The sequence below is a fragment of the Vicugna pacos genome, chromosome 13 (assembly GCF_048564905.1).
Source record: "Vicugna pacos chromosome 13, VicPac4, whole genome shotgun sequence".
In the NCBI taxonomy this organism is placed as follows: Eukaryota; Metazoa; Chordata; class Mammalia; order Artiodactyla; family Camelidae; genus Vicugna; species Vicugna pacos.
The window spans coordinates 51613644-51638748 of record NC_132999.1 but is presented as its reverse complement, the minus strand read 5'-3'; the positions used below and the strand labels follow the sequence as shown (position 1 = coordinate 51638748).

The 25105-nt window shown below is 34.4% G+C and overlaps 1 protein-coding gene across 2 annotated transcripts in view; it reads left to right on the top strand.

Annotated features, from left to right (window-relative positions):
- KDM1A (lysine demethylase 1A) overlaps positions 1 to 25105 on the top strand; it is a 56129-nt gene that overhangs the window by 9161 nt on the left and 21863 nt on the right. The window contains exons 2-8 of one of the 2 annotated variants that reach the window (XM_072975147.1): positions 320 to 485; positions 13451 to 13510; positions 18451 to 18584; positions 21213 to 21291; positions 21940 to 22032; positions 23223 to 23329; positions 24881 to 24962. In XM_072975147.1, coding sequence (XP_072831248.1) covers positions 320 to 485; positions 13451 to 13510; positions 18451 to 18584; positions 21213 to 21291; positions 21940 to 22032; positions 23223 to 23329; positions 24881 to 24962 — 721 coding nt within the window. The remainder of the gene's footprint in view (positions 1 to 319; positions 486 to 13450; positions 13511 to 18450; positions 18585 to 21212; positions 21292 to 21939; positions 22033 to 23222; positions 23330 to 24880; positions 24963 to 25105) is intronic. The other variant, XM_006196753.3, reaches the window with a different exon arrangement.

The following is a 25105-nucleotide window of genomic DNA, read 5'->3' as shown; positions in this document are numbered from 1 at the left end:
GCATACATACAGATGTGCGCACACACACACATGCACACGGTTTTTATGTGCAGAGAGCCTCAGAGTCATTAATCTGAATTTCAGTACTATGATGTGGAAGTTATAGATTGGACTAAATCTGAACTGACACAAGATTGTTTCATGAGAGTTTTTGTTTTTAATAGTTACCTGTTATGAGCCAACTTGTTCCTTGTTATTTGCTTATTTCTCTTAGAATTTAAGGTGAAAAAGCAATTCACTTTCACTGATGGTTCCAAATAGAGTTTCTGACTTTAGATGTTCATTGTATTTAGCTTTCCCTGGTATAATCTCCATATAGGTAGAGTACAGAGAGATGGATGAAAGCTTGGCCAACCTCTCAGAGGATGAGTATTATTCAGAAGAAGAGAGAAATGCTAAAGCAGAGAAGGAAAAGAAGCTTCCCCCACCACCCCCGCAAGCTCCACCTGAGGAAGAAAATGAAAGTGAGCCTGAGGAACCATCTGGTGAGTTGTAGCAATGAACCACAGTTTTGTTTTTTCTTTAAAAAATTAGTATAAATGAATTTATTCCTATCCTGCAATGTTATTTATGTCTTTGGTTTATACTCTGATATTGGCCATGTGTATTTAGTGTATGTTGTGTATATATATATCTCTGTATACACACACATATACATGCATACATACATATGGTACTGACATTCTTTTTGTGTGTATCTTTACATATAGGAGAAAAGTAAAGAAGAGGGGGTGGAAGGATAATGGCAGTGTAAGGCAGTTGGAAAGCTGGAGAAAATAAACAATTAGAGAAAACATATAGAAAGCCAGACCGAAAGAACCAAATCTTTCAATGGTAATTCTGATTCAGAATTTAGAGGTAGAATGGTTTAGAAATTATTCTGGCTAAATTACGCATTTACTTCACGGTTAGATACTTTCTGATAAAGCCTTCATAGTATGGATCAGTTTTGAAAAGGATCTTTTCCTGGTGAACAAATGTAAAAATATATTCCGAAGTCAAAACAGAAAAGGCCCAAGTGCCTGTTACTGTTTAGTTGTTGAGCTCTCCAGTCAAAGGAACAGTATAAGAAAAGGCTATGAAGAGATTCTAAGCTCACACTATCTTCACTATGACATGGAAAGATTATTGGACTCTATAGTCCTGGTTTCAGAGCTTCAGACATCTTGAAAGAATTCTAAAATCCTCTGAATCCTACTGAGGATACTCAGGCCAATTAGGAATACCCTTCTGTTTTGGAGAGATCAAACAAAAGTAGAACCTTTATTAATATTTTATATATTCTCCCTTTAATGGCATCTCATTAACTCTTTTTGACTTTTAATTTTTACGGAGTTTTTCTCCTTGAAATACTTTCTGTATATCCAGTAAGTCCAGGTCCATTCATTTCATCAATTCTTTTAGTCCTGCACCTTTTAAAAACAAAGTGCTGGTTTCAGACCCTATCTGTTGTATCTTGCATCACTTTCATAGGTACGCTGATTAAGACGTGCTTTCTTTCAGAAATTTTATCTTTTGCTTTCGCCTCTTTTTTGTTATTTTTTTTCTTCTCTATGATGTTATAGAAATACCCAGAGTTATTTTATTTTTTAAGAAAAAGATTAGTACTGATATATCACTGGAGTATTACAAATCAGATGTTAATTTAAACTTAGATTTAGAATTTATCAGATTCTGGCTAAGACTCTCAAAAATAAAAATTTATAATTTACAGTAATTATGTAATAAAGTGTAATAAAAAGAATACTGTTTGAGAACATTTAGAAAAAGATAGATTAGATTCTTGGTTCAAGGCTCCTCAGGAATCAGGTTTTCTAAGAATGATTTTCCTAAAACTTTCTTAAAATGACTTACTGGATGGTTACCTGTTGGGAGTGGTATGTTACCTTTGGGAGTAATGTCCCTGCAGTAAATGTGCCTCACCAACACCTCTCTTTTTGTTTTTTTCCTCCTCTTTCTAGTCTTTTACATAGAGCTCTCCTCCCTTCTTTCTGTCCTTACCTTTAACTCTTCCTTTGACTCTCTACTTCTGGATTCTTCTTTGGTTCTTGCCTTTCTTTTCTTCTACCTTTGTTACAGATTTGCTAATGAGATACATGGAGATAATCCTTTTGATAGTTATTTTATTACAGATCAAGAGGCTGCTGATCTCTTGATTAAAGGACTCTTAAGAATTATTCAGTAGGTGATCTGATATCTCAGATGCTGCCTCATCCTCTTTTTTGTGTGGCTGTCAGTGTCTCCAGTAAGTAACAGGTTTATCATAAGGTACCAAGTTGATGTACACTTCGTCCTTTGAAAATTTTAAACCAAGTCTTGGTGTTTTCTTTTTTTGTGAAGATTTTTTTATTGTGTTTTCTTTCTCCATAAACGTCAGATACTGTTTCTGTAAAAAGTAAATATCTTAACAAAGGGATTTAGGATTTGGGAAACTGTCTTTATACCATTATGTTAATTTTAGTCCAGTGATTTAAACAAGTTTTCTTAGTTTTTTTGGAGAAGGTAAAGTTTTGTTTCTTAAGTTTAGGTTATCTTCAGTGCCCAGAGGTGTGTTGATAACAGTCCAAACTTGCCAATATATTATTTGTGGTTATGAAAATAGTTATTTTTCCTTTAAAACAACCATAAAAATTTTTTTAAGCATTTGTAGGGTGAATTAGGGAAGTACTTTCTCTGGGAAAGTAATGGTAACTTACTGGACTATAGAATTTAGAAATAGTTTGGGCCTCATGGTGAATAATTAAATATTATCAAGGGAGTTCAAGAATATAGAAACTGTCCAGGGTTTTCAAATTTCTTGTCTTATCAGAACCAATTCTTTCACTTAAGTTTTAATTACAAAATTGAATGGAAGTATTGCTGTATGGATATCTTAAAATCTTGAGAGAAGGTATGGGTCTAGTTCTTTACCAGGTCTTTTCTTCATCTCAGTCATTTTAGGTGATAACTAGATATTAACTTATTCTCTTAAAATATATAGGTAAGGTTTGTATACATTTCATTCTTACCAACTTTTAAACATGTTTAGAAAATTTTGCTTTGCTTTCCACAGTGTTAAGAAGAATAAAAAGTTTTGTTAATTATGAAAACACAAGGTATTCTGAAGTCAGTGGGTCAAAATTTGACTGGGGAAGATTCCTCTAGGGGAGTTGTAAGAGGAGACCAGAAAGGGAGGTTGGAACCTTGGTTACCAGGCCAAAGAATTTGAACTTGGTGTCCTTTAAGCAGTGGGGGAGGATCTGGTCAGGGGAAGCATTGAGATTTTTTGAGTGAAGGGTGTTGGACCAAAATACATGTTTTGGAAAAATCAATCTGATGTGCTCTACAAGAGTGAAGTACAGGAGTAAAGAGACTAGGTTTGGAGAGATGATTTAGGCTATTTTGGTAATTGAGTTTATTAGATTTTGGTCAATGGAAAAATGTTCTCAGTACCAAAGTTGAATTTTTATGGAAATGAGAGGTTTTTTTTCTTGTTTGTTTGGATTTATTTATTTGGGAAAAGTTCTCTGTTCTGGGATAAACATTGTTTTTAAATTTGTCAATTTTTAATTATAACTTAATGTGGCATGTAGTCCTAAGATAGTCATGTGGATAAATAATATATTTTTCATACTAGGTATTGCTGCTTACATTTTAAAATCTACCTAATTTGTTTTCTTAAACATTTCCGTGTATTTTTTTCTTCTTTTATTTCCATGTATTTTGATATTTACTATACACTTCTGAATATATTTGTTTTAACAAGTGGTGGTTTTATTTGGTTTCCCAGTACCTTTTCTGTCAAGATAAAAGTAGTCGTGGCAATTGAACAGGTTGTCTTTGGAATTGAGTGTTTGATTGTTAGTGGTGTCACATAATAGTGGAATGTCTATAAAATAAAGTAAAATGTCGGTGGGTGTTTATGTACTGCTTTAGAATAACTGCCCCTGTGTTAAAATAGCTTTCTATTGGAGAAAACTTTTTTCCCTTCTTGACTCAGTTGTTACCCTGTCTACCTTAGATTATTCCTCAGTGAGGTTTCACTGTATTAACTGATTTGCTAGCACTTAGCTTTTTTATTTTCATGAAAAAACTTACTTTTTTTCCTCTTTACTGCCTTTCAGCAGTTAAAATTTTCCAGAAAAATCTCACTAGTAGTTCCTGGATTTAAATTTTGTATTGGAATACTGTTTAGGAACTTTGGCTTGGGAAGATATATTTCATGTTGGGCTAGAAGTAGCTTAGTTGTATATAGCTTAAGACTTTAATGTAAACTTACTCTAAAGTAAATAAAAAATTTGAAATGGGCTATTAAAATGCCTTTCTTAAGACTTCTTCAAGTTAATGGATTTCTCAATAGACATTAGCAGTATGTTTAAAATATATGTATATATGTGCATGTGCTTGTATGTGTATCATTTTTCCAGGCTCAGTGATGTGCTAATACTCTAAGGCTTCCGTTAACCATTGGTTAACTCTTCACATTGATTTTGCTAGATATGGTTGGCTGGTTGGTGACAGCTCTATATTATAACCTATTTTATTGAGTGACTGTGGGAAGAATCACTTTATTGCCTTGTTTAAAATAAGAATTCTTGTAAGAATATAAACAAAGAAGAATATTTGCTCCCTTTGTTATTGTGCTTGGTAATTTTGGATGTGTATGTTTGAAAGAGATGTGGGCTGTTAAACAAATTACAGAACAATAAGATGTGAGAGATTGGTATGACAAATTTTGTGTGGTTTTAATAATTTTGGGGCCTTGTTTGTGTAATAGCCATGCTGTAGATTAAGAGTATTTTTAAAAATCACACAAAGGGAGATGCAACCTAAATTAGTAAAAATACTAAATTTATAGAAAATATATGCAGTTTATGTATATGGGTAGAAGAATTTAGCTTAAAATTCAGTGAAATTTGATCACGAATACTGTTACAGTGAAAATATTCTTAAGACAAAAGATTGACCAAAAATTTAGTTGCTTATTTGGTATGGCAAAAATCTAAAAGGCAGAATCTTTCAGATTATCCATTAGAACTTGATATAATAGAATTTGACCAGAGAAGAGTTGAAGATGGACCTTACTTTAAAAGAAAAACTCAATGGCTGGTCCCAATATTTGTATCAAGGTCCTTATATTTTCATAGTTCTTTGTACATAGGGTGCCCCGATCATCTCATCTCCCCTGTGAGGCAGTCATACTGATTGCAGTCAAACTGATTGCTGGGTTTGGCAGCATGTAGAGTTATGGTCAGAGTTCAGGTGAATAGTTTTGTTTTTCACGCTGTAAGTATTTTCAGGTGCCTTCTCCCAGGCTTTCCTGTCTCCATGCCTGTAAGTGCATGCCCCCATACCCAGCAGGAGACCCTCTTTTGTAGATTTTCTAGAAGTTGCTTGGGAAACTCATCCCTGACAGGGTTGTTTATGTTGCCATTTTGGCCTCCTAGTGTCAACTAAGTGCCTGAAACCATTTAAGTTCTCATTATGTGAAGTATGATGCTTACATTTAGAAAACATTAATTTTCTTGCCTTTTTTTTTTTTTTGTATAGCATCATTTCAGTGTTCTGATTTGGAACTACGCTCCAGAATAACTTACTAGAGAGCCGGGGGAAAATGTCACAGGCTGAAAAGATAATCTAGATCAATTCAACAAAATTTTTATATTTTAATAGATAACTAAAAATGTACCAAGATATATATCACTATACAACACATGGTTTCCACTCTAAGATAATTTATAGCCTAGTATGAGATACAAATATATACATAAATGTATAAAAGAATGTATATGTAATGTAAAATACTCTTAAATTAAATGTTACATTTCAGGAAAAAATTTGCAGGGATGTAGAGGCAGAAAGAGTAGAAAGGAAGGAAGGAAGGAAGTCTTCAAATCCTTCTTTACTTACTGAAAGAGTTTCGGAAAAAGCCAACAAGAAACTAGTAGTGTGGAGGGGAAATTTTTTTAATAAAATAGAGACATTTCCCACACAAGATAAGATTCCCTCAAATGTGTAGCGCCTCATTCACTTTATTCTACGTACATTAATTATAAAACTACAGTGTTTTGTTCCAGGCATGGTACTGGATTCTGAGGGTTCAAGCTAAAAACTAGGTCCTCCTGCAAAGAATTCACAGTCCAGTTTAGTATTACAGATGCTAATTGACAACTATGATGAAATAATACAATAAACATGTGTTAAAATTATGGCAAGATCTCAGAAGTTGTTTTTAAATGTTTTTCCCAAATTCGGATTTTTGAAGTTTTGCATTAAATATGAGGGAATGAATTTAGGCTTTTATGAAGCAGTTTGAGAGCCTTGATTTTTAACTGTTTTAACTGTTTACTGGCTAATAAGAACCACTGAATCAAATGGTACCAAGTTTTGTTTGGTCTTTTGAGAGATTGAGCTGCTTTACTTAATGATGTGATTTTATTGATTTTTTTTAAATTAAGGCAAAATAGTAATTCATTTAGTCAAGCAACTTTATAATTTCCTTGTGTTCTTTTTCTACCATCCTTTGGTGTGATCGTGGAAAATAGAAGAGCAGGATACTTTGTCTATGACGATTTTCTTATCTGCAAAATGAGGCTTGCTATGAGGATCAGATGAGAAAATACGGACTCCACCTTTGTGTACAAATATCTTACATTTATTAAACACAGAGTTGAACCAGAAATAGGGTGATTGGTGTTTTAATCAGGAAAAAATCAGGTTAGGTTATGGACTAGGTTGATATGCATACTCTCACTTTTGGGAACTGGCAGGTGTTTTGTGGTAACCTATTTTCAATAGTATGAAATAGATCATTTTTTACAAAATAGATCATTCTTTAAGCTTTTATATGTTAAATCATAAGAATGGCAAATCTTGATACTTTGTAATACAGACTTTCTCTCCTCAGAAAATAACAAAAATCCATGTATCAACTATTGAGATATAACATGTTAACATTTGGCAATATTTGGTGATCACAAAAGTTTTAAAGGCATGAAAATAGGATTGTGTTTTTGTTGTTATTGGGTTTTTAGCATCTTCTGATATTTGAAGATAGAAGAGCACATATGATTAATTAATACCTAAGAAGTTGTATCTTTCTCATAGCAGTGTAGACTCAAATCGTATTTAAGATGGAAGGAGCTTCTCTACTCATAGTCCTGGAAGATGTAGATAGCCAGAGTTCTGAAAAACTGTTACAAGAGTGGGAAAGGGGGATTTTCCTGTTGAGATACACATTCATGGTTATCAGTTGTGAAAAATTATAATGGTTCTTTTAATAGCAGGTCCAGAATAAAATTCCATATTGGCCTTTTTAAAAACAGGTAAATAACTAGAAAAATAAGCTTTTTTTTTTTAACTACTCAAACACAGCTTAAGCTTCGTAGTTGAGCAACATAACATAGCATCTGAATTACAGACTTTCTTTGCAACATTTTGAAAAGTGAACTACAAACCAAAGTTTTGCAACAAAATAAGTAAGGAAAATCTCTGCTATGGAATGTGGAGGGAAATAGCATGTGAAAAAGTCAGTTCTTCCAGTTGGCTTCTAAAATCTTCCCTTTCCTCCCTAGCTTGTAGGGCTTTTACTTTCTTTTGTATGGGATTCCTGCTACTGAGATTCTCAGTTTCTGCCCCACTGTTAGGTCTTCAGAAGCAAAGCAGTGCTTGCTGCTCCTCCAGTGGTACGCTGAGAAAATTCCAGGCAGGCTCCTACCTTGGTCAGTACCGTTTTCCTGCTTTCTAGATGTTAAGAAGGCTGTCTATTTCAGTTCAGTATTTTAAATGTGTAACCCCAGGATTGCTGCTCTAATTGGAGGTTTCATTTTGGATAATTTTGTTGGAGAGTATTGATCAGTGTTAGGTGTTTTAAAATGCCTCTATTGTGCTTCAGAGGAACCCCTGAGGCTCTTCCTTCAGGCTAATTTAGTCACCCTCTTTAAGCCCAGTTTGCTTTCCTTTGCATTTTTTGAACTGTATAGATCATTTCTTCTGCCAAAAATCATAATCATAAAGTTAGCAGGAAAGAGATGCATCAAGAGTGGTATACTTAAAGGTGTTTTTAAAGCCACCTCTCACTGCATCCAGGACAGGAAGGTAGCATGGAGTGGTGATCACCAGTAACTCAATTTTTTCTCAGATTTTTTTCTTTTTTTTCATTATTTGTTTATGTTGACCAATTCCTCTTTGAAACTGACTTTCTTTATGAGATTAATCACAGTTACTTCAAACTCTAAGGTAACTCCATGCTAATTTAAAATTTCTTATTCCCATTATCACTTGTGAGTTCTAGTCTTTAATTTCCAACCATCTTTAGTGTGTTTCCATTTAATTTTACTATCATATCTCCCAGATTCTTCATCTGGTCCATTTTATTACTATTCTCCTGAATTTAGGAAGCTTGGAATCATCTTGAAAGCCCCTTATCTTTTTCATCAAGTCTCTTTTAAAGTCATGTGTCTTCCTGTGCACAATCTCTTTGACTTGTTATGCCTTACCGTTTTTACTGCTACCTTTTTATTCTAGTGAATTTCACTTCACATCTAAATTCTTTCAGTAGTCTTTTGATTGGATCTCCTTTATCTAGGTCACATTTTCCGTCTAATTCATCTGGTACAAAGTGACCAGATTAGTTTAATTAAACTATCACTTGTGTTTCATTGCTTTCCTGCTAAAAGTCATAGAGTTCTTCTACATTACTGTTAAGATCAAGTTTAAGTTTTGGCCCTGAAGGTGGCCCATTTTTGCCTACCTTGTGGGACCTCCCACTGCTCTTTGAGACTTTCTCTTTCATTAAGCAGGGTGCTGTGTGGTTCTTTGTACATACCATGTCTGTGCTTTTCTGCTTGCTTTTGTAAATGTTGTGGACCATGCTGGTGGTTTCGTTGCCTGCCCCCTACACCCCAAGTCTGTCCACATCTCTCTGGATTTGTTCAGAAAAGCTTCCCTGATTCCCTAAGTCTGTGTTAGTTTGTTTCCTTTAAAAAAAAAAAGTTTTTTTTCTGGATATCTTTCATCTTTCCTCTGTTAGATTATAAACCTTTTGAAAATAAGGACTCAACCTATTCTACTGTTTTTTTGTGCTTGGCAGTTTTTGGATGGGTATTCAGTAAACATTGAATTTGTGAGGTTATTAAGTAAGAAACTCAACTGACATGTTAATATAGTGGAAGCTATGTATTCAAAGATGGTTTTGACTTTTGAGATGTTTTTTCCTTCGCCAGTTTGTCAGGTTCGATTGAAGTCAATCCTTGGCAGTCACTTTTATTCTGTAAATTTGGTGAATTTTTGATTAAATAAATTTTGGTAAGTTGATTTTCTATTTAAAATAATTGCTTCCTGGAAAATTTAGATATTTCTCAAAATCTTTGCCAAAGTTATCAATGATTGTGATTCCAAGAAATTTAATAGTCAAAATGAAATGAATATGTTGTTCAGTATGTTCCTGGGAACAACAAACCAACGATTATCAATCACCTTCGTGCCTGCCAGATAAAAGTATTTGAAAGTATTAGGCTTCCTCTTAAGATATTATCAGAGTGGTCTCTTGAGAATTTGAATCAAGATGAGAAAACATCCAGTAGTATGACTATAAGTGAAATACTTCACTGTTCTTCAAAAATAACTAAGCAGATCTACAGAAGATTTATTAGAGGACAACTGAAAGGCTGCTATGTAAGGTAAACCAAAAAGGTATTATTTTCAATTTGAAGAAGATATGCACAGATAAACTATATTAAAGGTCTCTACTTCAAACTTGAGGATTTTGTGTGTGAGTGGGGTGTGGTGGGAATGAAAACAAAAGGAAGTCAGCTTGCTCAAGCACCAAAATCAAGGTGATGTTAAGCAGTTGCTTTTGTTTATTTTCATCTTCTATTTTGAATTTGAGCTCCCGGAAGATAATACCCATACTTGCCTGCTGTTCCATGTCTTTGTGCCACTATCAGAAGTAGAGTTCTAGGCCGGAAAGACCCAAAGAGCAAATGAATATGGCATTTTGTATGTTCTCATCAGAGATACTACCTGGATGGAAAGTTAGCTGCAAACGTTTATATGTATGCTGTTCTTAAGGAAACGGTGTATTGGTCTAGGGTACCACTAATAAAAATGGGGCTGTTTTCAGCTGTTTTTGAGAAGTGGGCACCCTCAAAATACTCTTGAGTATATTTTGATTAGAGAGAAAATAGCAACCTTATCTACTTTCAAGCAGGTTATAAATACTCATTAAGTCAGAAATATTTTTCCTTTACTTAATTATAAGCACTTTTTGTTTTGTTTTCCGTCATTTCTTACATATTTATAACACTTTCTGCTTGGTTTTCTCCTTTTTCTCTGCTTAAATAGTACTTTGGAGTTTAATTTCTTTCTTTCTTTTTTTTTTTTTTTTTTTTTACTTTTCTGCTGTTATGAGAGATTCCTTTTAAAAATTCTGGAGTATTGAATATTTTCCATATGTTTCTCCTACATATTTTTATCAAAGAACAATATCTTTAGAAGAATTGTTAGTTCCTTTTTTTAAAAGCAGAAGACGAAAAAGACTGCTTTACCTTGTTGTAAAAGAGCAACCTTGTTGACTGTTTGATCACGTAAGTCAGGGATAAGAAATCCAAATTTCTGTTAAGTACCATTGACAGAAAAAAAAAATCAGTCAATAAAGTAAACAGCATATTGTATGACATATAGTGGGAGAATAAAGAAAATGATAGAAATAAGAAGGGTAAAATAATCCAGACTTAATAGCAAGCTTGAAAGTCTTTTTTCATTTTTGTTTTTGTTTTACTTATTTGAGTGGTGAGATGCCACCACGACAAGAGACTGTTGTTTTCATTCTTTGCCAAGCCAGAAACATAAGTTGAGAAAGAGGATCTGTATTATTCCTAATGCCTAAATATTATTCTTAGAAACTACTTATTTCATTGTTTTCAGCCCCTCTTCCCTCGCTTCTAAAATATGGTTCAATGTTCTGATCTAGTTTACCAAACAAAGCAATGACAACAATTTTTAACTCTGAAAGACTTTTTTATGAATAAATCCATAACTTATTAAGAATGAACATTTTGAATTTAAGTAACATTTTAAAGGTAGAGCCTGCATTTTTAAGAAAAGTTTTCAGTTTGAATTTCATAATTAGAGTTATCTCTTCATAGTTACATGCCCTTTTCCAAAGGTTGTAAACAACAAATGATATACCTTGTACCTTGTCTGAGAAGCATAACCTTCTAGAACTTAAAGGACCCTTCATACAAGAGAATGTGTAATAATTTTAGAGTGAGATTCTATTCTACTTCCAAAGCAGAGCATATACCATCTAGCAATACATTCTAATGTCAAAAATCATTTATACTTAAACACCTTCATATACTTAAAGGTGAAAATGTCACTTTAAGTCTCACAGATCTGGGAGCATTCTTACAGTAAGGGGGCTATGTTAGTTTTACTTTCCTGCTCACTTTTAACTCAAATGGTAGAATAATCAATCTGCTTTCTAGTTGAAATTCTTTTAAAATAAACTGTTTAATGAAACTTGTCCGGTTTTGTTATTTTTACTGCACATACTTTTTAATGTACATATATGTACCTTTCATTGTTTCTAAGAACATTCAGAGCCCTAGCCTTTTAAACTTACATAGCTATCAAAGGAACAAAGCCAAACACAAAATAAGAATCAATTTAAAAAGACATATACACCCTACTATTAACAGCAACATTATTCACAATTGCCAAGATATGGAAGCATCCCAAGTGCACATCAACAGATGAATGGATAAAGAAGATGCAGCATATATATGCAATGGAACACAAGTCATCCATAAAAAAGAAGGGTATTTTGCTATTTGTGGCCCTTCATTCATTTTTTTTTCACTTTAAAAACCAGAACTTTACAACTGACATAAACATTTCCATTGCCTTAAAAACAACAAAACACCTAGAAATAAACCTAACCAAGGAGGCTACCCATACTCTGAAAATTGTAAAACACTAATGAAGGAAATTGAAGATGATACAAAGAAATGGAAAGATATTTTGTGCTCTCAGATTGGAAGAATCAACACTATCTGAATGGCCATACTACCCAAAGCAATCCACAGATCCAGTGCAACCCCAGTCAAAATACTCACGACATTTTTCACAGAACTGGAACAAACAATTCCAAATTTTATATGGAACCACAAAAGACCTCAAACTGCCGAAGCCATCTTTTGTAGGTCATCTTCTTCCCCTTCTTCTCTTTTCTCATGGTTTGATGACTAAAGAAGTTCCTTTAACATCTGTTATAAAGCTTGTTTGGTGGTGCTGAATTCTTTTAGCTTTTGTTTATCTGTGAAGCTTTTGATTTCTCCGTCAAATCTGAACAAGAGCCTTACTGGATAGAGTATTCTTGGTTGTAAGTTTTCCCCTTTCATCACTTTAAATACATCATGCCACTCCCTTCTGGCCTGAAAAAATCAGCTGAAAACCTTATGGGAGTTCCCTTGTATGTTATTTGTTGCTTTTCCCTTGCTAAGCTTGTCAAATTTTAGATCATTGGGGAATGGTGTTTCATATCTTCCAAAGATCACACTGTAGTTTCCTCATAGTGTGTCAGGTGGCTAGAAGCTTAAGAGGGTCATAGCATCTGTCTTTGTGATAGATTTTGTAAGGGTCTGGAAGATGATCTATTCTGACTCTCTCAGATTGAACTTTCAAGCTCTGATACTTTTCTGAACATTATTTCTGTACATTAACCAATGAGGAAAATTTCTTAGCAGGGTTATTGTGTAGCTTGAGGTAGAAGCTCCCCCACGATCTTGCCTGCTCGGGCGTTCCCCCTTGTTTTGTGTCCATCTGCAGTACTTGGCATATGACTGACTGCAGGGTGTCTTATGGTGTGTTGTAAAGTTTTACTGAGGAGGCACTGGCATGTTCAGATCTGGTACTGTCTAGTATGTTAGTAAATAAAACTTCATTTGGAACTGAATCTTTTAGTTGTCATCCCTTCTTTGAAGTCAAGGGGAGAATTTTTCATTAAAATGGTATCTTTTGCTTATTGTCTATTCTTTATAGATAGAAAGGTAGAGTTAAAGAGGCATTGAGCAGACACTAGATCATTGTTGCAACTCCAGATCCTAGAGCCCATGTCACACCCACTCTCATTCTAGCAGTGAGTAGTAAAAGACATTTGGAATCCCTTTCCCCCCACCCCCGGCATCCACCCTTGATTAACAGCAAGGATTTAGCAAGTAGAAATACTCTGTCCTTTTTTCTGCTACCTTTCAGTAATAATCAGCATGTAAAGTTGAAATTTCCTGACCAGAATTTGGAAGACTATAATGTGATTCCTTGGGCCTTGATTCCAGAAGAAGGAGCTCTCTGAATATGGATTTACTAGTTGGTGGTGAATTCGTGAATCACCAACTATTAGGCCTTTATGTCCAGATATTATCTCAATTTATGGAGTAAGGTCCCTGAGTTCTCCTCTTTCCTTCCACAGGGCAAGCAGGAGGACTTCAAGACGACAGTTCTGGAGGGTATGGAGACGGCCAAGCATCAGGTGAGGGTGGCATTAGATGCTTGCCACTTAGTAGCAGGAGCTGCCAAGTCAGGGATTGATGCTTGCAAGTGTTTTTGGCTGTGTACCCACATTTTAGCCAGAAGCGCAGGGGATCTTTAACCCACAGGACAGAGGAGTGTAGTAGGAGAGAGTGTAGCCAGGACAAAGGCAAGCAAACCTTTTGAAGTCCTCAGGCCGATCTCAGCCCTCCACTCTTCTTCATGTTTTTGAGGAGATGGCGGGTACTATTCTCCCCAGCAGCCTTTACAATAAGAATAAATAAAACATAGTTAGGAGTCGTGGGAACTTTACAAAGAAATACAGCTGTATACGCAGAGAGGGGAAGCCGTAGGCTGAAAGCCTGCAGAAAAGTAGGATGGAAAGGCATCCCAGGTCTAGTCAGAGGAATTATGCAGGCAGGTGACTCTTTTTAGAAATGGTTGTTAAGTGGTATTGGATACAGGTTTTTCAGTTAACATTACAGTCAGTCATTTTGCAGTGTAAACATTTTGTTTCTCATACGAAAATAGATCTTTTTTAAAAAGTCTGCTCGAGGTGCTCTTTGCTTTCAGACCAACTATGAGATTTTAACTTCAAAGAAAAAGTAAAGGGTTAAATGATTTATTGGGGCCCATCTGGAACAGTTAAAGTTTGTTTCAGGAATCCAAAGTAGAATGTCTGGATTTTATCCTTTGTCTCTTAAAGGATGTTATTGTGTGTTCCAGTGCTCAAAACTGGTTTATGTATACATTTTGATAGACTTGGAATAGGTTTGAAGTTTGTCACTTTTCAACTCTTAAGTCTACTTTAAAATTTATTTATTGTAGTTTGTATACAGGAGGTCCAGGGAATATTTGTATTTTACTCTATTGAAACAAAGATAGTTCAGCATAATACAGAAATTAGTACTTAGGGGATCCAGAATGTTAGAAGTAGACATCTTTAAATGCTGTCCCAAGGATTGGAGGTTGGTAATCAGTATATGGTTATCTTAGAGGAGTTAAAATTCTCATTTAGAGTCTGTATCTGGCAGATAAATCTTCAAGAATGCTTTTCATCAAACAATGTACAATCGGATCTTCTATGGAACTGTTGAGGATCAGGGATATAGTCTTTCGAACTTTAATCCCGAAGAAGTGAGTTTTCTTGTTTTTTGTTTTGTTTTTACATGAATAATAAATTTACTCTTTTGCTTAAGTAAACACTATGTTGTATTGCTGAAAGTAAAAGCAAACTTTCATATAAAACTGTGGTGCTACTGACTTAATATTAGTAGAGCATGCGTTTTAAGTGTTTCCAGGAACAGTGGTGACTATTCTGAACCCTTCAAAATCTCTTCTTCAGATATTTGTCTTGTTCACAAGACTACATTTGTGAGATGATAAGAGTTAAAAACTGTGCTTGTAAATGATCAATGTTCTTCTTAAAGCCAAATGACCCTCATGAATATCTTGGGACCAGGATCTTATCTTGACTTAAAAATTCACATCAAGTTGATATATCCTAAATCTTAAAAATTAGAAGGGAACTTGAGGTCATCTTGCCTAGCTTTCTGCCTTCAAACAGATGGTATTGGATCACCTCTGTTTTATCGGTTAGGTCCTAAAACATAGTTAAATGACTCAACCAGGTATATACCAACAACGGAGGAGTGAGAACCCAGAGGTCTCGTTTCTTATGCATAGACTATTCTTCATAGAATCATTTAAAGTGTGCGTTTACCCTAAAAATAAAAAATCTTAAAGCATAAGAAATCATAGAATTTGCCTTTTTTTCTTTCCTCTCCCCCTATTCTTTATTCTTTATATCTTTAAACTATTATAGGACTGGATATGGTGTTATCTGTAGTTGCTAATTTGAAGTAGTTTATATGTAGATCCTATCAGGCTTTTGTTTTCACTTTTTAGCTAGAAATCTAGTTACAGTTCATTTTGTCTGCTTTACGAAGGGAGAAAAAAGGCAAGTAACTCTCATGGAGGCTTTATTTTCTTTTCTGTTAATTATCTCTGCTACTTTAACTCTAGTCAAGATGCTGCCTGTGTCATACCAGAATCGGGGAAATGATTTTATGGAATAGAGGGCCTGTCTTCCCTCACATTCCCTTTTTCTGCCTCTCTCATTGATATATCTGGAAAGGTCCAAATTATTCCCTGAAATATTTAACTACTTTTACTGTGTTTTCAGAGGAAATATGAGCCAGTCAGACTATTAGAAGGGACAGTTCTGCTTTAGCATGACTGCATTCTGAAAGATGATGCTGGAAATTTCCTCTGTGAAGTGGTGAGAAAGAAGAATTGAACAGAGGGCAAGATTGGTGTGCAGGCATCCTTGGGGCTTTTAAAAAATTAAAATAGCATCTTTGAAACATTCTAAATTTTCAGAACACCAGATTCTGTAAGTTCACACAAACACCAGACTATAAAGCTGTATTCCAGAGCCAGGTGTGAATTATGTGTACTGCTGGTACTTTTAATATTATTGGAGTCTATTGTATTCCATAAGATTCTTCCCTCTAAAGGATCTACTTAAGAGTTAGGTCATCCAGAGTGGTCTGTTAGTTCATTTTGAAAATATCTTACAAAAAGAATGTTTTGATTTAGCTTCTGAACAGTTTAGGTTCCAAATTAACATTTTTGTTTCTTTGAAAAAAGGTTAGATTTTTTATCTTGTATACTTTTCATCTTGATTTTGATAATGATTTCCTTCCTTGGAATAATAGTCTTTATCTCTAAAAACCAGAAGGCAGGCAGTAATTCTTGAGAATTTATAGGGATCACTTTTCACTTTTAAAAATTTCATTTACTTACAAGAATAATTGGAGGGTTTTTAGATGTTATGTAGAGGATAGAGTTGGAGAGCAATGTTATTCCACATATACATTAATGTCACAACTTTCGGCTTCTTTAATAATTCCTTTTTTTAAACTTCTAATGTTTGATTCAAATATAATTTAAAACTGTCACATGACTTATATGAATAAAATTTCTTAATTGTTATATATTCTCCAGATTTCCCAAAGTTAGCCAGCTATATTGGAGTGATTTTTGATAGTTCAAACACTTGGATTGAGGAGCCAAATATAAGATTTAGTGGGGTTTTTTTCCCACATGATTTTTCCGGCTGTCATTGACAATAGTATTTTGCAGTAGGATTGATGTTCAGTGACTATTTATCAAACATACAGAAGATAATATAGCTAAGAAAGAAAACTACCCCTATATTTGGGAGGGAGAAGTAGAGTTTCTAGACTTCATTGGTGGTCTTGTTAATGGTACACACTCATGAAATATACTAAGAAGTAACTTTTTAAGAGGTATTTGGTCCAAGTACTCAGGATTATTAGGTAGATAATGTTCCATATAAATGTGGCATGTTTTGTTTGGGTCTTGGCTTTTTTTGTTTATTCTGATTTCGGAGTACAGGACTGGGGACATCAAAGCTGTATAATTTTAGAATTTCACATTACTGAAATAACCTATACCTCTAATAGTCGGTATTTCTTCTTTTCATGCCTTAATTTCATGTTCCACCCTCCACAATATGGCTGTTACTTATGATTTTTTTTTCCTTAAGGAATAATTAATTATCCTGACAATCTTTAATTTTAGGTTGAGAATCATTAAATGTGAGGATTATTAATTCAGTTTAGTGTTGTGAATACAGTATCTGTGCCCTCATTATCTACTGTGGATGGTTGAGTTTTTCTCCTGGTCTCCAAGAACAGTGTTTCTTAATGTGCAGCCCATATTAGCATTAGGTATTTTTGCTTGACCTCTTGTTAACTATTATTTTTTTCTAGGTAGTGTTTGGATGTCTTTATGCAAACAATACCTCAATAGCTTTAGCTGTATTTCTAAGTTTCATGTTTACCTGTCTTGTTCTCCGAATCTTACTAATACTTTTCCTTTAATGTTGCTTCTGTTATCAGTGCTTCCAACTTGTTTTATGTGCTTTAAAATGATTGACTGTGGTTACCTGGTGCTTATTTGATTACTAATATAATTACTTCATTAATATTGAATTTTGAAACTCTTTAAATTGTGTCTTGATATTTTCAGAAGCTGATGATTAAGTATATATTTATAAGATCATCTTAGAAATGCAAGTAAAATATATGTAAATGTATTTCTGAGGACATCTTATAAAGATAAACTTAACCACCAGCTTATAAAAACATCAACTTAATATCCAGTTTTAAGAATTATACTTATTATATAGGTTATATGTATGCATATACTGTATGTATATGTAATATATGCAGTGGCATACTTTATTTGCAATGTGTAGTAAAGCATTTCTGATGTTTCTGCCAGAAAATTCCTTCCTTGCTTGCTTCTGCCTCATCATTGTCGTCTGCTTAATTGCTCTCACTGCTTACCAGCATTGAATTATGAGAATTAATGGATGGTACCATTGATGAGATCATGTGTTGGTTATTAAACCTTAGCGTCCTGTTCATGTTCCCTGTTGTCGTACTAAAAGAAGGCATGGGATTGTGTTTTTCACCCCTTAGCCTCTTTTGCTTTCTTGTTAGTGAATTTTCCTTTACTCTAGTTCTTCAGTTTTAAAATTTATTGTATGCTATCAGTGATGGTAATTTTAATTAGCATATCCTCTAATTTTATTAAGTTTTTTGGTAGGTGAAGAAAATATTCTAAATGCCTTGTTATGTTTTATAAGGTTTATTTTTTCACTCATATTTTTTCACTCAAAGTCTGATTTTTGGAATGTTAAACTCAAAAGAATGACTAAATTCTAACAATGTTTCAGCTTTTGAGCAAATTGAAAGTTTTTTTTTAAAGGAAGTGAGATCAGTCTGCATATGAGGCAAAGCTTTACAGAGGTTCTTCAGACAAAAGAGAATTTTGAGCCATAATCATTATTTTTAGTTTTATATTCACTTGCACTTTTCCCAGAAGTCCTTTGCTTTTCTTTGTTAGGTGTAGAGGGTGCAGCTTTCCAGAGTAGACTTCCGCATGATCGGATGACTTCTCAAGAAGCAGCGTGTTTTCCAGATATCATCAGTGGACCACAGCAGACACAGAAGGTTTTTCTATTTATTAGGAACCGTACAGTAAGTTTCCATGTCAGCTTTTTCTACCTGGATTAGAAAAGGTGCATGTTACTTTTATAGAGAATGTGAGGTGGGGAAAATAGAAAGAGAGGAAAGAATTTTTAAATTATCTGTAATACTATTATTCAGAGATAACCACTGTTAAAATTATTTTTTTCCTCCAGATATCTTTTAATGTATATTTTAATTTTTGTTTTTACAAAATTGAGATCCTACTTCCATGCATTCTTTGGATTCTTTTCATTCGTCATAACCTCATGAACACACAATAAGAATCTCTAAACTTTTTTTTTAAAGAAATATACTTCTAAAATAGTCACTTTGTCTTTCCTTCCCAGGATAAGAGAACCCCTTACTCTGTTCTGCGCATCTGGTTCATCCTCCTCTTCTGGCTAAATGATTACTTTTAATGTCTGCCTAGTATTTTGTCTGACAGTTGGGTTGTACTTTAACTGTTGGGCAGTTAAATGTGCTTTTTTGCCTTATTATAATGAAGCTCTAAACAACTTTATACATTCATGGCTCTATGTCTTCTTCTTATTTCTTTATGATAGAGTTCTAGAAGGAAAACTATCTTGTTAAAAAGTACAAACACTTTTTAAGATTTGACACATGTTGTCAGATTACTTCCCAGAGAGGCTAACCCAGTTAACACCCTCATTACGCACCCTGTTTTTGTAATTAAAACGATGATGATCTATGCTGCTGTAATAGACCAAAATCATTTATTTTCCATTTCTTTGATTACTTAGACTAATTGTTTTTTCTCATGTATTAGTCATTTGTATTCTGTGAATTTTTCTTTCATGTCCTTTACTCATCAGAAATTCCATACCTAGAGAGTAGAGGAGGGCAGGATACTATTCAGAACATATTCATTGTACTCTGGAGTAATACAAAATAGAAGAAATTTATGTTGTAATTTCAACTGTTTTGAATAAGCTCAAAGAAGTCTTTTTAGCCATCACTAACGTCTCTATTTTGACCGTTAGATAGCAAAACCACTGCTAAATTTGGATTGTTAAATGCCAATTAGCTAGAGTGATTGGTAGGTTTTTATAGTACAGAATAAAGGTTCTTTTTTTGTGAAGAAAAATAGGGTGATTTTTTTTAAAGTTAATGGAAAATTCTTAATGTGTATTTCTGAGGCTGATTTGTCTTATAATTGAATCAGCTGTGTGTAGCATGTCAACATTTGTTCTAAGTAGATTTTAGACAGAATTGTCATTTTTTGTTTGTTTCATCTGAGGGAAGTTTTCACTTTTTACTTGAATCTGAGTGGTGGATTTATAGTGATCTCTATTTTCTCTGATCCATTCTGTGTGACCAGAAGTCCAAACTGGGGGAAGGATTAGCTGAGTTTAGAGTTGTGGTCTCTGGCTATAAACAGTACTTAAGTCATTCTCTACTGTAAGAATTGTGTCAGTTCTCTCATCTTAAACTGCATCTTTTGCTTTCAGATTTTAAAACCACGATTTTAAGATTATTCAACTAGAACTTATAACCTGAGCTTTAATTATAAGATGGAAGGAGGAAGAAGGCTTGTAATGAGGGTTTATGAGCTTGGCCCTGCTGTTTACTTGAGGAATTCCATTTTCCTTTGAGAAAAGTAGAGGGTACATATGGATTTAGTCATATCTCTTTGTAATTGGATTTATTTACACATTAATTCCTTCATTGAAACTTGTTTATAGAGCAGTCTTTATTTTTGGCTAAGACTTAAATATGGTATTCAGTTGGTCTTGCGTTTTGCAGATATTCAGTTTGAAAAGAATTCATTGTTAGAACCCATTGATCATACCATGTTTTTCATGCCTCACCTCACTGCCTTTTCAGCAGTATTCAAAAGAATTGACTCCTCCTTTCTTAAGTACACATCTCCCGTAGCTTAACACGGTATTCTAGTTTTTCTCCTGCCTCGCTGATTGTTGTCTTCTCTGAATGCTTTGTAGGCTTATCCTTAACAGCAGGCCACTGTGTGACCTGGTTGGAGTTCCTTTTCTCCTCTCTCCCCTGTTATTTCCCGCTAGGAACCCTCTTCTACACAGTTGGCTTCAGTTATCACCCATAAGCAAGCAGCTCCAAACCTTAACTTTCCTCCGAATCCCAGTATATCTAGATGCCTCTCTTGTCTTACCTCCTCTCTTACCTCCTCTTGTCTTGAAACTAAACTCATTATCTCTTTTTTCAGTGTCCCTCATTCAATGAATGGCATACCAGCTCATTCAGTTGTGAAAGCCAAAAATTGAGGCGTTATCCTTTGTACCTCTACCTCTATCCCCACTCCATGCATGTCCAATTGATCATTTCATTTTGTGTATTTTGTCTACTCAGTATCTCTGGAGTCATCTAATCCAAGTTTAAATACTTGTTGCTCACCAGCTGTGTGATCTTGACAAATTACTAGATATTTTTCTTTTTCAGGCTGAATATCTCCCAGCTTCTTCAGTAGTTCACTCATTTGACATGGTTTTATGTTTCATTAGTTTCTTGGTCAGGAGCATAACCCTTATTGTTTCACTGAAAGGAAAACCCATGTTTGAGGCCTTTAAGTTAAAAGGTATTTTAAAGTGATCAAATGGTATATGTCTATTTGTATGTAATACAGTTTCTATCGTTTAAATACAGTTGCAGTTGTGGTTGGATAATCCAAAGATTCAGCTGACATTTGAGGCCACTCTCCAACAATTGGAAGCACCTTACAACAGTAAGTAGTGTGTTCAATAGGACTGGATTGTGAAAATTGATACTGCTTTCCAGAATCTCATAGTTCTTTGATAATTAATTTTTTCATACATGTTTTCATCTTATTTCATCTTATGCTGTGCAAAAAATGAACCTTGTAGAAATACTATTTTGTATGTTTGTGTGTTTGTAATTGTGACTACAGATTTTAAAATTCTTATTTTTTAATTGTGTTGACAGGTGAGTGAGTTCAAGAGATTGCTAATAACTTCTTCAGACCTATGTTCCAGCTTTAATCCATGGAGTACTTTGTTGGCATTTAATTGGCTGGCTATCTGGCGTTCTCATTTCCCACTTGCAACCAACAAAGTCTCTCAAAGTTTTTGCTAAAGTAAATGAACATAATACTACTTTTGAAAGGGTTGGTTTTGTCCTTCATTTCATCTGTAATGGGATGTCATTCTTAAAAATTCTAAATTATGTGATGTGCATTTTGGACTGCTACACAGACTAATCATCCTAAGAATCACTTTTCTAAAGAAGTTGCGATACTTGAAGCTAATGGAAAAGATGGATAGAATGGCTTCATGATGGAGAAATAAGAAGAGTTAAAGAGTTTTCTGTTTAAAATGCTAAAAATATAAACATTTTAAATTCATTTATTCTGTAGGTGATACTGTTCTTGTCCACCGAGTTCACAGTTACTTAGAGCGTCATGGTCTTATCAACTTCGGCATCTATAAGAGGATAAAGCCCCTCCCAAGTAAGGACCTGGCCAGTGAATTTCGTGGTTTTAAATTAGATTCCAGGAGGCTTTTAGCATTTTATTTTGATTTCTAAATTCATATTTAGAGTCAGAATATTCCCAAGTTTATCTTCTTCTTAGTCAAACTTAAAGTAAAATCTCTTCATAAATGTGAACATCCTGTAATTTCTGGTTTGATAAATACCTGGTAAAAGATACTGAATTTCAGGAATGGGAAGTGTGCAGCTCAGTGGTAGAGTGTGTGCTTAGCATGCATGAGGTCCTGGGTCCATTCCCCGGTACCTCCATTTAGATAGATAGATAGATAAATAGACAGGCAGACAGACAGACAGATTATCCCCCTCCCCCCAAAAACCAAAAAGATACTTAATTTCAATTTTTAAAAAAATTAAAATTTGTTAAAAATGGAAAAAGTCAGTTTTGAAAGCGGGAAGCTTATTTTCTCTCGACCAATTCTTTATACTGCTGAAAGTTGCATTTTTATTTTTTAAATGCTTTTACCCATATCATGGTGTTTGGATAATGTCTACCAGGAATAAGAAGATAGAGATATTTTGAGAATTGATACATCTGTTTGTTTATTTTTAATACATTTATTTTATGCTTTAATAACTTTTTAAAAGGGAAACTAAAGACTGCAGAAGTAGAGCTTAAAGAAAATAGCTTTAAGAACAGGTTGACTGCTCAAATTATCCTAGAATAATTGTGAGGTATATGAGGGAGATTATTCATAATGAATTAGCCAAGGGTCACAGATACTGAAGTGCATGACTGAGGTAATGAGAAGCAAATCTTTTTGGGAGGGAGAGGGTAATTAGGTTTCTTTCTTTCCTTCTTTCTTAATGGACATGATGGACATGCTGGAGATTGAACCCAGGACCTCATGCATGCTAAGCAGGCATTCTACCACTGAGCTACACCCTCCCAACTGAGAAAGTAAATCTTAAGAGACAGGATTTCATTTATGAATTTTCAGTATCAAATTAAAGGAATTAAAGTGTATGAAGTTTCAGATATTTGCTAATTTGTATTCAGATAGTTTTCAGACTTTGAAAATAACTGAATTATTTACTTTGTAATACATCATGACATGTTAAGAGCCTAGAGGTTTTCTTGATTAAAAAAAAGATAAAAACTCTTAAACCTATAACAAAATATTTTAATTTTTGTTCATGTTTTGCTTATAGCTAAAAAGACAGGAAAAGTAATCATCATAGGCTCGGGGGTATCGGGCCTGGCGGCGGCTCGTCAGCTACAGAGCTTCGGGATGGACGTCACACTTCTAGAAGCCAGGGTGAGGCTTTATTTGGGGTTTAGAGGCCTGACCTAATGGAATTATGGTAAGGAAATTATCTGTTGCAAGTTAAGGAATCAGGCAGATGGAGCTGATTCATGCAATGCTCAAAGTACTTTGGATAGTATTAACTACGTTGGATAAAGCATTTTTGCCAGTAAAATTTTGCAAAGTGCTTAGTGAGGATGTAGAGTTTATAAATAATCCATACAGCCCTTTGAGGTATATTTTCAGGTCATTGTTTCTTGCAATTAACTTTCAACCTGGGGATCTTCTTGGACATATCCCTTATAGGAGGCAGTTATTTTTAGTGGTGGGAGAGAATAAATTGTATTGTTTGATAATAAAAGGAAAGAAGTTGTATCTCAGGCAGCAGCCATCTTTTATAGCCTGATAAAGCCAAGACATTGGCTCCTTATAATTAGTCTTAGCGAGAGAGATGGAAACTGAAGGAGGACAAGGATGATGGCACAGAGTGGAAAAAAAGAACACTACATTAGGATGCTACTATTCAAATCCTTTTCATGAGTAATTTTTGAGATTTAAGTATCTTTCCAGTGGCTTAAAGACCTCCCTGGACTCCTACCATTAAAAAAAAAATCAGGTAATCTAAATAATCTAAAATTTTATAAAAGCTTTTTAAGTGTTTTGTGCAGTGCAATCTAAATTGCCATTTACAAATTGCTAATTTTGTTAAATGCTCTTTTCAAGTAGAGTCTGGGGAAATCAAAATTAAATAATTCCTGATAAAGTCTTACTAAAAATAATATTTTGTTCATTAATTAGTAATTCGTGTGCTATCTGTCCTGTGTGCTAAGAATACAGTACGGAATGATGGGATCATTATTTTTCCTACCCATGTGTACAGGTTTTTGTTTTGCTTTTTTTCATTTGTTTGTTTGGAGTTTACAGAGTGCTCTCATGTAATCTATGACTGAAGTATCACTGCAGTTTAGTAAGGTTTCCCCATACTTGAAAATCCCCATCAGCAAAGATATACTTAGGCCTGTTTAGAAATGAGAGGTATTGTCAACATTCATGCTCAGCAGACACTTGCCCCAGTCATGGGGCTTCACTGGAGAGGTATTTGTCAGAGAAGTCATCTATCAAATCCTTCACAGCTGACTTTGACACTTTGGGGCAAGAGTCTGATACATGGTGGTAGAAGGATGGCCATTTAGTGTTGGAATTTGTGAACAGATTTTTTCTGTGTGGGTGGCTCTTGCTCAGCCTTTACAGTAAGTAAGTGGTATTAGAGACATTGGGGTAGAGAGCTAATGGTACCAGTAATTAAGTATGTCCTCTAGCTGTCAAATTGTTTCCTACCTCACATCACTTAATTCTGTACCTTTATAAAAAGCCATTCATTACCAACGACTCCCTCAAATAGTTGAACTTCATTTGCTCTTTATGGCCACATTGTACTCCATGTAAACTCTTAGCTACACCTTTCTTTTTAAAATTAAGAGAGAGTCCTGAGATGGTACCTTGGCAGGTTCTTATGGTTAAAGTAGAATTGATGATTTTAGCCATTTAATTTCTGAAAAACAGGATCGTGTGGGTGGACGAGTTGCTACGTTTCGCAAAGGAAACTATGTAGCTGATCTTGGAGCCATGGTAGTAACAGGTCTTGGTAAGTAGTTCTTAGTCTTGTGCTGTAATACCAGGTGTGAGATTGTCATAAAATTGTTTAATCTTGTATTTTAAAGTCATAGGAGCAATTTTAAAATATATTGGTTAGGATACTGTTCTTAGTATTAGGTAAATAGACAAACG